The sequence below is a fragment of the Chrysoperla carnea genome, chromosome 4, assembly GCF_905475395.1.
Source record: "Chrysoperla carnea chromosome 4, inChrCarn1.1, whole genome shotgun sequence".
Taxonomy (NCBI): domain Eukaryota; kingdom Metazoa; phylum Arthropoda; class Insecta; order Neuroptera; family Chrysopidae; genus Chrysoperla; species Chrysoperla carnea.
In genome coordinates this window covers 31,081,838-31,094,692 of record NC_058340.1, presented here as the reverse complement: position 1 = coordinate 31,094,692, position 12,855 = coordinate 31,081,838, and the positions used below count along the sequence as shown (strand labels likewise).

The 12,855-nt window shown below is 29.0% G+C and overlaps 1 protein-coding gene across 1 annotated transcript in view; it reads right to left on the bottom strand.

Moving 5' to 3' along the window:
• The window catches only part of LOC123298661, a 164,391-nt gene that overhangs the window by 54,050 nt on the left and 97,486 nt on the right, over positions 1-12,855 (bottom strand). Inside the window, exon 4 of the mRNA XM_044880754.1 lies at positions 11,747-11,800. Coding sequence (XP_044736689.1) covers positions 11,747-11,800 — 54 coding nt within the window. The remainder of the gene's footprint in view (positions 1-11,746; positions 11,801-12,855) is intronic.

Here is a 12,855-nt window from a genome sequence, read left to right as displayed (position 1 = left end):
TTTGCAATAAAAACGTTTAAAAAAGTATCTGGTATACATTTTCAATACACCAAAACGAATACAACTAATATAAACCGGAAAAGAAATAAAAATAAATAATATGAAGTGAACGCCACAAAACTTCTATATAAAGTTGGGCCAAAAGTCACTATCCATCGTATAGGTATACAATTAATACAAAATAATTATCTGAAATTAGGTAAGTTATTTCTATAAGTTAAATGTATTTATTGAGTAACGACCTTTATACCTGTTTGTGTATGGGTAGATCACTGAAGTTAGCATTACTTGAGACTTGACATATAATCTTCGTATTAGGAAGAATTTAGGAAATTCAATTTACAAAGATTTAAAATAAAAAAAATAAAAAATGATATAAATATTTATAGATGTTTGTTGCACATAGACCCAGTGCTGAAAATCGACCAAATGCGGTAAAAATCAAGTGGAAAATTATTTAAATGAAATTAAAAGCTAAATCATAATTGAACTTTTTTGCTTTATTATTTCAAATTAGATGCTACATTTTTCGATCGATGTTTCTGTTAGAAACTTTTTTAAAAAGTATTCTTACTCACCAAATTTCATCCCTGGTTCCCAAAGATGCGGTTAAAATAAATTGAAAAACATTTGGTTTTTCCAATTTATTTTCTTCAATTTTCAGGACAAAATGGCTCAATCTCGACGTCATCATGTCACACTTGGAAAATTATTGAAAATTTGCAAGTAAGAAAATATCGTTTTTGAAAAAAAAGATTTTAAAGCCTACTTTTGAACGCGTTTTAAGTTGATTTATGAAATTATCGGCAGACAAGTAGAGCTGATCTGGTACTAAAATATTGCCGTATTGACAGAGCTAGTAACCGAAATCCATAAAAAATCAAGTACATACCACCTGTTACAACATCTGTGCATGACTTTCTAGCCTTTGAAAATTAGAATACCTTCGAGACGAACTGTCTAAATTGTTTCACAGAGACGAAAGCATGCCAAAAGCTGTAGCAAGATAGCCAGAAAAAAATTCCGGATCCTAAAGATTAAGAAAACGTGAATATATATATATATATATATATGTATTTCCTATGTTTAATTTTTTGTCATACAATTTAAAATTATTAGCTCATAAAGAGTGTTAATTTATTAAGAGGTTTTTATACTCTCACAAAAAATACCACCCGTTATTATATTTGTGAGTATTTTTAAGTAATTTACCCCAAACTCTGAAGAGGAGGGCCATATTAAGTTCATATCTCTGTTAAAAAACCCCGATTCGGGGCTGCTTGACTTAGTTTCACTCTCCAAATTGTAATGACATGATAAAAACACTACGGATTTCTAGAAAATTTCACCAAGATAACTTTATCCAATGCTTTAGTCTGTGTACGGAGGTTGAAAAAATCCCCAGTAAAGACATATTATTACAGATACGAATAGAAGTCGTTTATAGTATTTGAAAAGTATTGAAAAGATATTAACGACACATCTATTGAAACGAAAAAACAAATATTAAAAGGTGAAATTTTCTTTTTCTATTGTTTTATTTATGGGTTTTTCTTCTTGTCATCGTATTTATTTACCAAACAATAAATTATTTGTATTGTATAGAAAACTATTTCGAAGACGAAGAATTTTATTTTTTAATACAAAAGAAAAATATATACGTTTTTAAAAGGTACAATTTTAACCATGTAAGTATAGAAGAAAAAATACAAAAAAATCCATTAGTAATGTTATTAGTTCAGCTTTTGTTTATTGTTTATTAATTACTATTGGTCATTACTTAAAATTAGGGACATATTAAACAAAAGATATTTCATAAAATTATTCGCACCCTGCATTAATTTTAATTCAAGAGTTTCCATGGTAACGATACACTACTTTATTCATAAAATTGTATGGATGGATATATGTACAAGTTTATATTTTGAATACATGGTTTACATTAAAATTTTATACTATTTTCTATCCAATTTAAATAATTATTTACTTATGTTAAATTCTATTTAAAAAGCATTTTTTATGCAATTTCGTCTCTTATTCTCGCAATTTATATTGTAACAAGTTTAATTAATTGTTATTTATTTTTTTAGTTAGTTTAATTAATTGTTATTTTTCAAAAATTTCAATTTGACTCTTCTATAGGTATCATTTTCATGTAAACAATTGAAAATTAGTCATACAAGCCTCCTTTCATGCCCAAAATTATCCACGGGTAGAGCGGGTGTCAATCTGATTTTCCCCACCATGACTACGCACAGAGTCATTACAAGATTGTCGACATGATTTTTCTGAAGATCATACTATTTATTAATTTTGACCCAAAAATTAAAAAAAATCGAGCATATTATCTACACATTTCATATTTAATCCAACGGAGTATTTCCAGTTTAGATTCCTAATTTTAATAAAAGTTAAAATATTTAGTCTCAAGTCTTAACAAGAACCGAAATTTTGATTTATACGAAAGTTTTGAGGCTGTATATTTAGACAATTCCATTTATAAATTTCTAACGAGCTCGAGTATTCGAGAGATTCTCTTAGCACTTTTGCCATTGCAGTTAATCAATTACTACAGCGTATTTGTTATTAACCTTGTGCGATCTGTTTTTCAGGACTTGCAACATCGGAACGATGCTTTTTTCATATATTTATTTGTTACACCGCTAAGGTAACTTTACTTAAAATAAAGTTCAAAAACTAAATCACGCTCTTAAAAGTATAAAAACAAGAAAATATTTTCATCTGAAATTGCAATCATGCAATCATAAGTAAAATTGTCATTACAGTCGGGGGACCTCTAATATCACAGGATGGAAAAGAGATCTGTAACAACGATTTTAGATTTTACTATTATTTAAACTATTTTGGGGTTATAGATAGTCTATAACTACTGGAAGATCAACACGCTTTTAACGATACATCCCTCTTTTGTTAAATTATGATAAGTAGTTTAGAAGCTACGTGGGAAGAGGTGAACATAAGTACAGTGCAACCTCGATATAACGAATCTGAAGGGAACCAGTAAATATTCGTTATATCAAGTAATTCGTTAAACTGAGGTTTGTTATATTGAGGTTAAGTTGGTCTAAAATTCGTTATAAAGAGGAAAAAAGTGTCGGAACCTCTCGCGACATGAATTACATACTATGGAGTATACTAACTGTCATATATTGGTGGGACTTTATACGTTATATAAAGGTTTTGAATTGACGAATTTCGTTATTTAGAGGTATTTAAATTTTTTATGTAGTTGAAAATTCGTTATAAAGAGGCTGTTCGCAAAAAATATTCGTAATGTAGAGGTATATTTTATATTGACTCTTATGGACAATTCAAGGGGATTGCGAAAAATTTGTTAAATCGAGGAATTCGTTATATTGAGGTTCGTTATATTAAGGTTGCACTGTATATACATCAAACACATATCCCTCGCCATAGTATAGTACCTAAGAGTAAAATACACTTTCTAGTGCTACCGTCAGTTAACTGCTCAAAATCTTTCATAGACTGGATTTTATTCCAAAACCATAGTTTTTTTTTTTTCTCAAAGAAACACACTGTAACCACAAAAAAGCTAATAGTTTCGTATTATTATTTATAACACATACATAATATAAATGGTATTTGGTAAAAAAAGTTTTTTGGTGGAAATGAATGCGGTATCAATGCAGTGGTATGAGATATTTGATGGTGATTTAGTTACATTGTGGCATGCCAGACTATATGTGGTGGTATTTACTATAAGTGATTTCAAACGTTTGTTACCACATAATAAATATATAAAAATACACAACATTTGGTTCGTTTGGTGACGGCTACAATTCACTGAAATGTTTATGTTTAAAAATACCGAATGTCTTCTTTACCTATACAAGTGAAATTTACAAAATTTAAAAAAACCCCGACAAATGCGATTTATTCCTTGTAAAATGATTTTTGGAACTTTTATATAGCTATAAAATATTCTCAATCAAGTCGGTACGACCATTTAAGGGCTACGATGCCACTGAGAAACACACAGACGCACAGATAAACACAATAAACTTATAACACTCCTTCTCAAATGAATATCAAAGTGATGGTCAAGGACATCAGATGAGATGGAAAGGACATTAAGAGAGCTACCATTTTTGAGACAAATTTTTGAAAATATTTTAATTGAAATTGAAATATTTGAGTTGAATTTGTCCTTTTGAATTATTGTTTTGAATTTCCTAATTATTTTACCATTTCACTTTTCAAAATGAATTGAGCCATGTTTATTTGACCATTCATTTCCATAGTAATTATTTATATGTTAAAATTGTATATCATGCCTTTTCCAAACTGAAGCGATTTTTAAGATCATCGCCAATTTTTTAGTTTTTTCGGGTACGGAACACTAAGCTGACACTTTAAACATGGCTAAGAACACTCTCCGTTAAATTACCTTTCAAATGGAACCAAAAAATTTAAAATCGGTTCATCCGTTTTGGCACCTACGATGCCACAGACAGACATACAAACACTGACACAGTGGTCAAACTTATAACACCCCTTTTTTATTTCGGGGGCTAAAAGACAAACAAATTTTGACGGACATCCTGTGAACTGATAAATACATGCTGTAGAAGTATTATAAAAAGTGTTAAAAAACATAATATATATAATATTGTTTGATATATTTATTACACCAACGTGCTTTTTAAGCTTTTTTTTTTTTAACTTTATCGACATGTTAAATTTGAATAAAGCTCAACATTTTATTTTATTGTATAAAATACAATTATACATACATTTATGTTAATACAATCTGTGACAGTATGAAGAGAAAAACAATTCAGCAAACATTTTTTTTTTTGTTTGTTGGATTTTCTAAACAAGCCATTACTTGCATTTTAAAATCAAAGCCCACCACATTGTTTATATTTTAATTTAATTTAACTATAGTTTATATTATATTCTGATGTTTGAGCTATATTATTGTAAAGTTTCATGAAAATTGATACAATAATTTTCGAAAACATCTAACCAAGCGGGCGGGTAACTGCTATGTTTATAAATTATAGGTTATGTGTTATTGTGATGAATAAGCTATATTATTGTAAAGTTTCATTCAAATCCATTCAGTTGTTTTTGCGTGAAAGCGTGACAAGCAAACTCCCTTTCGCACTTATAATCTATAAGGATGGTATAGTGAAATTACTTTTAGGGCTAGTTGATCCTATTTTTGCCATTTATGAAGATACAATTTTATGAAGATACGGTTCTACATGATACCAAAATGCGAATCTAGATGGATTTTGAAAGTTTCGTTTAGCTTTCACATAACGGTTATATTGGAAATTCCAAATTGTTCAAGCGACAATTGAACGGATTAATATAACAATAAGACCTAAATGGCCGAGCGGTCTAAGGCGTTTGCCTTGGACTATTTGTCCATTTAGACTTAGATTGCGGGTTCGAATCCAGGCAGCGGCAGTGTGAACAATTTATAATTAATGGGAGTGCAGAATTGATCACATTGTCGTCTCTTGGATAAGAACGAAATAACCAACTCCACCCAAATCAAAAAGTAATTGTAAATATGTTTGTAATTAAATAAATAAAGATTTACAAATAATGATGTGGGCGGCCCCTGTTATAGGCGTATATGTCAGAGAAACGAAGGTTAAACCCCATTATTATTATTATTATATAACAACAAGAGTTGATATACCATGTATAGACAGAGTTGACTACGGAATCGTTTCTTTTTTCACGTCATGTAAGTAAAGAGAGAGAGCCATTCTTAGATTGCCAAACATACATACATTTTACAAACACCTGACTGATATTCCCATATAATACATACTATATAATTTGCGCCTTGTTTGCGCCCTCACGGGTAAACAGTGGTTGTTAAGAACAAATGTTTCAAACAAAAGTTGTTTAATTTTTAATAACATTTTTTACATTTAAACTTTTGTTCTATCTCCTACGGGCCCAAGACCCGATTTACCTATATTGCTTATTTACGAACTCGACCTCACTTGCTCATTTACGAACTCGACCAGACAACTGGAAATAGCATATTTTATGAGCACAAATACCAAAATTTTGTTCGTAGCATTAATATTTGTAAGCGTTACAAACTTGAAACTAAATTTAGTATACCTTAGTATACCTATATTTCATGTATACATGGTATAATACCAAAAGTCACGAAAGAGGCCGTAAATTCTAGATTTCTCCAACGGAAGAACTAGAAAGTAAAATATTTGGTAAACAAAAAATTTTTATCTTCTTAAAACACCATCAAAAAGATGGTTTGTTATTTATTAGTGAGAATAAGGATTAAATAAAAGCCAAATAGATTAGTGTACACAACCAAGAATAACGTCAAGAATACTAAACAACATTCATCCATGTGTTTATTATATCTTTGTATTGGTTTGACTTCACTGTTACTAAAGTTAATTCAATAAATACACGATTATTTTGTTAGTTAAGTTTAAATTTTACGACGTAGCTAGATATCCGCTACTAAATTTCAAACCTTTCTTTAGAAAATTTACTATTACGAAAATCATTTTGCTATGTGACAACTTTTTCTTTCAAAATAAAACAACGATAACTGGCTCAATCTAGGTTTCCAAGATTTCCAAGATTTTACTTAGATTTTTTCAACCCGGTTAAAAAAATGTATTCATCACGACAGTAGAGGTTTAAGCAAAGAAATATAAACTTTCGGACCTGTTCGTGTACTTTTCTTAGTTTAATATAAGTAACTCAGTAAATTAAAAAAACCTTGTGATGGAAATATGGTGAAATTAGTTAAATGAATTTAACTATTTAGATAATTTCTCTGCTCTGATCTTTATACTTTCAAACATCATTCAATCATCACGTAATCAAACTATTTTTAAAAAGCTAGTGCATTAAAAAATAAATTAATATAAAATTATGTAGAGGTTATGACCCCATAAATCCTTGAATATACCCTCTTGGTTCATTTGTCGAATGAATTATCCTTGGAAGCGGTAGCATATTGGAATTTTGACTTTGGAATCGTAATCAGAGACCCTTAAGGTCCCCGGAGGTACTTTAATTGCTCATTTTGTTCAATATTTACATAATTTTGTAGTTTTGGATCTGAGGGAAGTGAATTACCCCAGGAGGAGGGAAAATATCGGAATTCTATGAAGTATAGCAGAAAATTCGTGAAAACTATTTTCGGGTCTTTCGGATTGAATTAGTCTAAAAACCTAGTGAACAAAAATTAGAATTTCCTGGGTAGATATTAGTAAAATGGTCTATGATGGATATTTAGCTACATCGTCAATTTTATTGCATAGCATAATAAGTTTTCATACAATAGCTTTCAGCAAATGTTTATCGATAAGGTATTACTGCAATATACCACATTGATTTCTCACAACAATATATTTAATGTTTGACTAAGGATTTCTATATGCATGAGTAAATTATAGTTTTATTAACAACTTTACTTAATTTTACGAACTATACAATTTCAAGTATTTGGTGTTGTATCGCTACTTGTAGTTGAGAAAACTTTATTAACGTATATAAAACGAACATTGATGAATCAATGAGTTCAATTTCATTACGTATCAAATTTCAAAATTATAAGTATAGTTCGATATTTCTATTTTTGTTGTTGTCATATTTCAAGCGTAAAATGAAAACAATCTGCAACTATAAAATTATATACATTCATTGAAGTGTTTATTTTACCTGAAGTAGTTCTATAATCAAATGAACTATCCAGTTTCATCATAATATTGAAACTAATAATTAGTTATTAAAAATGTATTTTTATTTGAAACATATAAAGTTCATAAAAAGTTTTAAATAACCCGTCAAAGTAGTAATTGTAACGTAGATACACTTATGTACTCAAATTTGTGATGTCATTTGTGATGTCGCCATAATTTTTTATATTTTTACCCGACTGCTAAGTAGTTTTTATGTTTTTCGCGCGTATCATGCATGTATGTCTGTACATTGGTTAGCAAATTTCTGTATTACCTCGTATCTTCCAAACGGCTCAATGATTTCAACATTTAAGGTATCATTATTTTCGTCTAAAAAGTTATTGAAATTCCGTGGTATTGAAATGAATAACAATTGTTATAGGTACATAACAATTTGTAGGCTGTATATTGCATATAAATAACAGTTAAGTCGGTCAATCAGTTAAATTTGAGCACAGAGTTGGTCAGTCAGAACTGAATCTTATTTATTTATTGTACATACATTAGGGCTGACTGACCAGCCTTGTTCTAACATTTAACTGTTATTTATATGTAATATACAATCTGTGTAACAATTTTCAGCTTTAGTAAATTGATTTTAATACAACGGCAATCATAACCGTTTCGAAAGCTTATACCTGACCCCTTTTCTATCGTTCGCTTCACTGACCGCAGTATGTGTGTGTGTACACAACCCCTATAATGAATCCTCAAATGTTCAGCTTTAGTAAATTCAACGAATTTATTTTCGCCTAGCTCTTAATCCATGAGTATAAGTTATCTTCACGGAGTGGCTCTAATAAACAATTTCTATCTGACTCATACTGAAATTTTCCTGTATTTTTTTTGAAGACAATTAATTGACTAATTTTATTATAAAAAATTTCCCTATATAATCCTTTTTCAATATAATCGTTAAAATGGAGAAAATATTCAAATTATAATAAAAAATACATAGATTCAAGATATATAGGACACTTCCTGTAGGTGTGCTAGAGAGAAATACCTCTGGGAATATTATTCATTTTAGACTATGTGTTTATATACGTATTGGTTATAAAGCCTACAAGGTAGGTATATCTTGTATGGTGTCATGATGTGGCATGTTAAGGAAAGAAGGGTGACTGTGTGTATGTACGTAAAGAGGAAGATTCTCAAGTGATCATCATTTTTCTCTTTCGTCTATTTCTTATAACATACAACAACATATTCATTCAATTTCCGTGATATAATAATGTATTCCAATTCTCTTATTTCCTACACTACTATTTACATACACAATACATTTATTTATGTATTATATAAGAATAATAGTCAAGTAAAATTTTATAAAATTATAAGTTGATCTACAAATGGCAAGAAGCTGTTCATATCAGTGCGACCCTTACAATCCACGCGCATTCAACTTCTTAGATGATGAAAATACATCTTTCTATAACTCCTTAAAAAGTTCATGAGAATATAACCCAAGTATTTTTAATTTTATAATTTTGTTTCGAAATTTTTTTTGGCTTCGATATCGATAAAATTTACTGTATAATATAATTTGGACCTAAAAAATCCAAAAATCGGGTTTATTTAATGTTTGGATGCGTGGTTTTTAAAATATCATCCAAAATTGGACACGAAGAGCGATTTTCTCAGAAAGTATGCATTAAATCGGTACGTAAATCCAATTTTTGTATTTTTACAAAATTACCTAATATACAGAGTTTTATCGTAATTGGAAACAAAAAATTTTTACCGATTTTTTCTAAAGGGTACGTACCCCTCAAGAAAATTGCAAAAAATGGAGACCCAGTTGACCTATGTTGCTCATTTACGAACTCGACCTCACGTACGTCCTGAGCACGCTATAAAAACTTCCAGAAAATTTATACAAAAATTTTGTTCGTAGCCTTTTAATAAATATTGTGGTAGTCATTTCTGAGTCTCGAGTTAGGAACCTTAAATTGATATGTTTACTGTCGTTTCCTTGGAATACAATGTAATAACTTGTGTTAAATTAGTAAGTTTAACATTATTTTTCCAAGAATCAAGAAATCGAAGAACAAGAATGGCTTAAAATTTGAGACTTTTCCTTATCATATTTGAAACTGACTATCAATTTTGGGAAAGCCTACCGTTAAATAGAATTTTCTTTATAACACCCTAAACTTGATCATCCCGTACATCGATATATTATTTTCAATATACACCAGACACTTTTCCATAAATTATTTCAACAAGATGTGTTTACAGTAAAAAAAATAAAAATAAAATAAATAATAACCAACTTTACACTATGGTGCGTTTTAAGCCAAGAAAAAGAAAATAAACGAAAGGAAAAAAAAAGAAAGCAAAATATTTGAATATTCACACATATTCACATTTTATATTAGTATTATATGCACAGTCAATATAGTCGTGTAAAGGAATACATAAAATAGCCATTCTTAGGGAGTCCTCAATAACAACTCCGATTTTGATGATTTTTTTTTCAAAATGATGGTTTCTTTTTCAAAATGATGGTTTCTTTTTGTATATTATTTAAAATCAGAAACATTTTAGAGAGGGGAAATCTGGAGGGGGGATAAGCAATGTCACGACTGATATATGATGCCCAGCCTAAATCTCTAATGATAGAAGTTTCAAATATCGATAGGATATTGATTTTATACTGCAAGTGTCATTTAAGAATGGATTTTTCGAAATTCATCCCCTAAAAGGCTGAAATAGGGGATGAATGTTTGTGTAAAAAAATATAGTTCACTACTTGACCGATTTTAAAAATTATTTCACCTATAGAATGCTAAATTATCAGCAAGTAACATGGGCTATATCTTATTTTCAAAAAAATAAGGCTCCGAACCAAATGCAATAATAATCCATTAAAAAGTGAAACCGTTATGTTTGAGTTCACAACTTTACCGATTTTAAAATTTCTTTCACCTTTAAAATGATACATTATCACCAATTAGCATGGGTTGTATTTTATTTTCAAAAAAGTTAGGGTTCCGCCACAAAAGTTAAAATAAATTTTTATTGTTATTAAGTTAAAATACATTTCTTGGGGAAAAAAATCATTTAATTTTTTATACAATTTGCGCATATATTGTTTAAACAATATAAAAATAACTAGCAGTTACCCACGTTATAGCCTTTTATTCTAATAACTTCTCTTTTGTTCACTTATTAAAGGATTTTATTGTTAATGCGAATCCCGAATTATTTTGAAAAGAAAATACTGCCATGTCACTTGCTGATAATGTAGCATTCTATAAATGAACGAATTTTTAAAATCGGTTTTGTAGTAAACTCGAAATTGTCCGTTTCACTATTTAATTAATTTTTAGTTTTGGAACCTTAATTTCTTTGAAATTAAAATCTAGCCCATGTTACTGGCTGATAATGTACCATTCTATAGGCAAAATAATTTTTAAAATCAGTTAAGTTGTGAATTAAAAATGACATTTTGTATAAATTTTTATACAAACTTTAATTCCCTATTTCACCCTTTTAGGGGATTCATTTTGAAAAATCCTTTCTAAAATGAAATCAACAGTATAAAATCAATATTCTCTCGAAATTACAAACTTCTATCATAAGCGATTTAGGTTGGACATCGATATATCAGTCACGACATTGCCTATCCCCCCTTCTGAAATTTTTCTGATTTTAAATAATATACAAAAAGAATCATTTTGAAAAAAGAAATCATCAAAATCGGATCTATTATTGAGGACTCCTGAGTAAAAACATTCATTGATGCGACTAATACTTCGAATATTATTTTACATCAAATTTATATTATTCTTGGTAATGGCGTGGGTGTTTTTTCAAATTATTATTTCTAATAATGTTTTCAAATTGATCATTCGAGTTAATAGATTTTAATAATGGGAAACGAAACCTACATAAAATCATTTAAAATTCTGTTCTATGCACCACCTACTTAAATTTCTTACATATCGAAAGACTCTTCACCTACAAAGTCATTAATAAGTTGCAAATATATGAAATTATCTTACCTCTTGCTCCGGTTGGGCCTATAGGTCCAGGTGGTCCAGGTTTTCCATTCAAACCTGTGAATATACAAAATAGAAAAGTAATTAATAAAGTTCTCGAATTTTTTTTCTCATTAGATCTATCAAATGCAGAGATAAAAATAAATTCAGTTTTCTAACAAACAATTTTTAATTTAAACTTTTTCCAACATAGTATACATTATTATATATTTTTCATGTCAAAGTTAACATTAAAATGTTATAAAACGTTATATTTTTTATATTAGAATATCGGTTAAGTATGAGCTAGACCTCTACTAAAAAGTTTCTCAAGGTAATTAATTTGTTTTAGAATTAATTTTCGATCAAGTAAATTGAATTCCCATAACTAAACAGAACTTGGTGAGCACAAAATACAGAATGCATCTCAAAGAAAAGTCTAAGAAATACGAAAAGTCTTATTTGTAATGAATTAATATACAACAAAATAGAATCTTTTCTCTTTCAATTCCACCAGGTTAAAAGATATAATTCACTTTCCAATGACCTATATAAGCATGGTTATCCCCAAGCCAGTATTTAAACAACTCTTTTGGCTATACAACTTTTTCTATGAAACTTTTTTTCTGTCAACTCAATATTTTCCAACTTTGACTGCTGTTTCGAGACTTTTCCAACAACCTTGAAGAGCATGAGGGTTAATGAGCCAAATAGAATAATCTTGAAGGTGATTGTAAAGATACAGTATTCTAAAAAAGTTTTGGTTTATTGCACGGTACATACATTTAAACCAAATACATGCTTTGTAGTCAAGTAACGAGTTATTTTTGGCTCTACAATACCAATTATAAAAATATAAAATATATTATGTGCAAATGCTGCTTATAAATTTGATAATATAGATATCGCTCTTCAATCATCAATACTTTCTATTGTCGTTACATCAATACAACTATTGTCGTCTCTGTTCATCAAATGATGGATCTTCGATGAACTTAAAATTAAACTTTTGATATTATGTCATCGGCACCTTTATATTTTTATGGTATTATATTTTAAACTACAAGAGTGTCTAAATATTTTAAATATTTATAAAGTTTTATTGAAATTCGTAGTATTATCAATCCTTACAT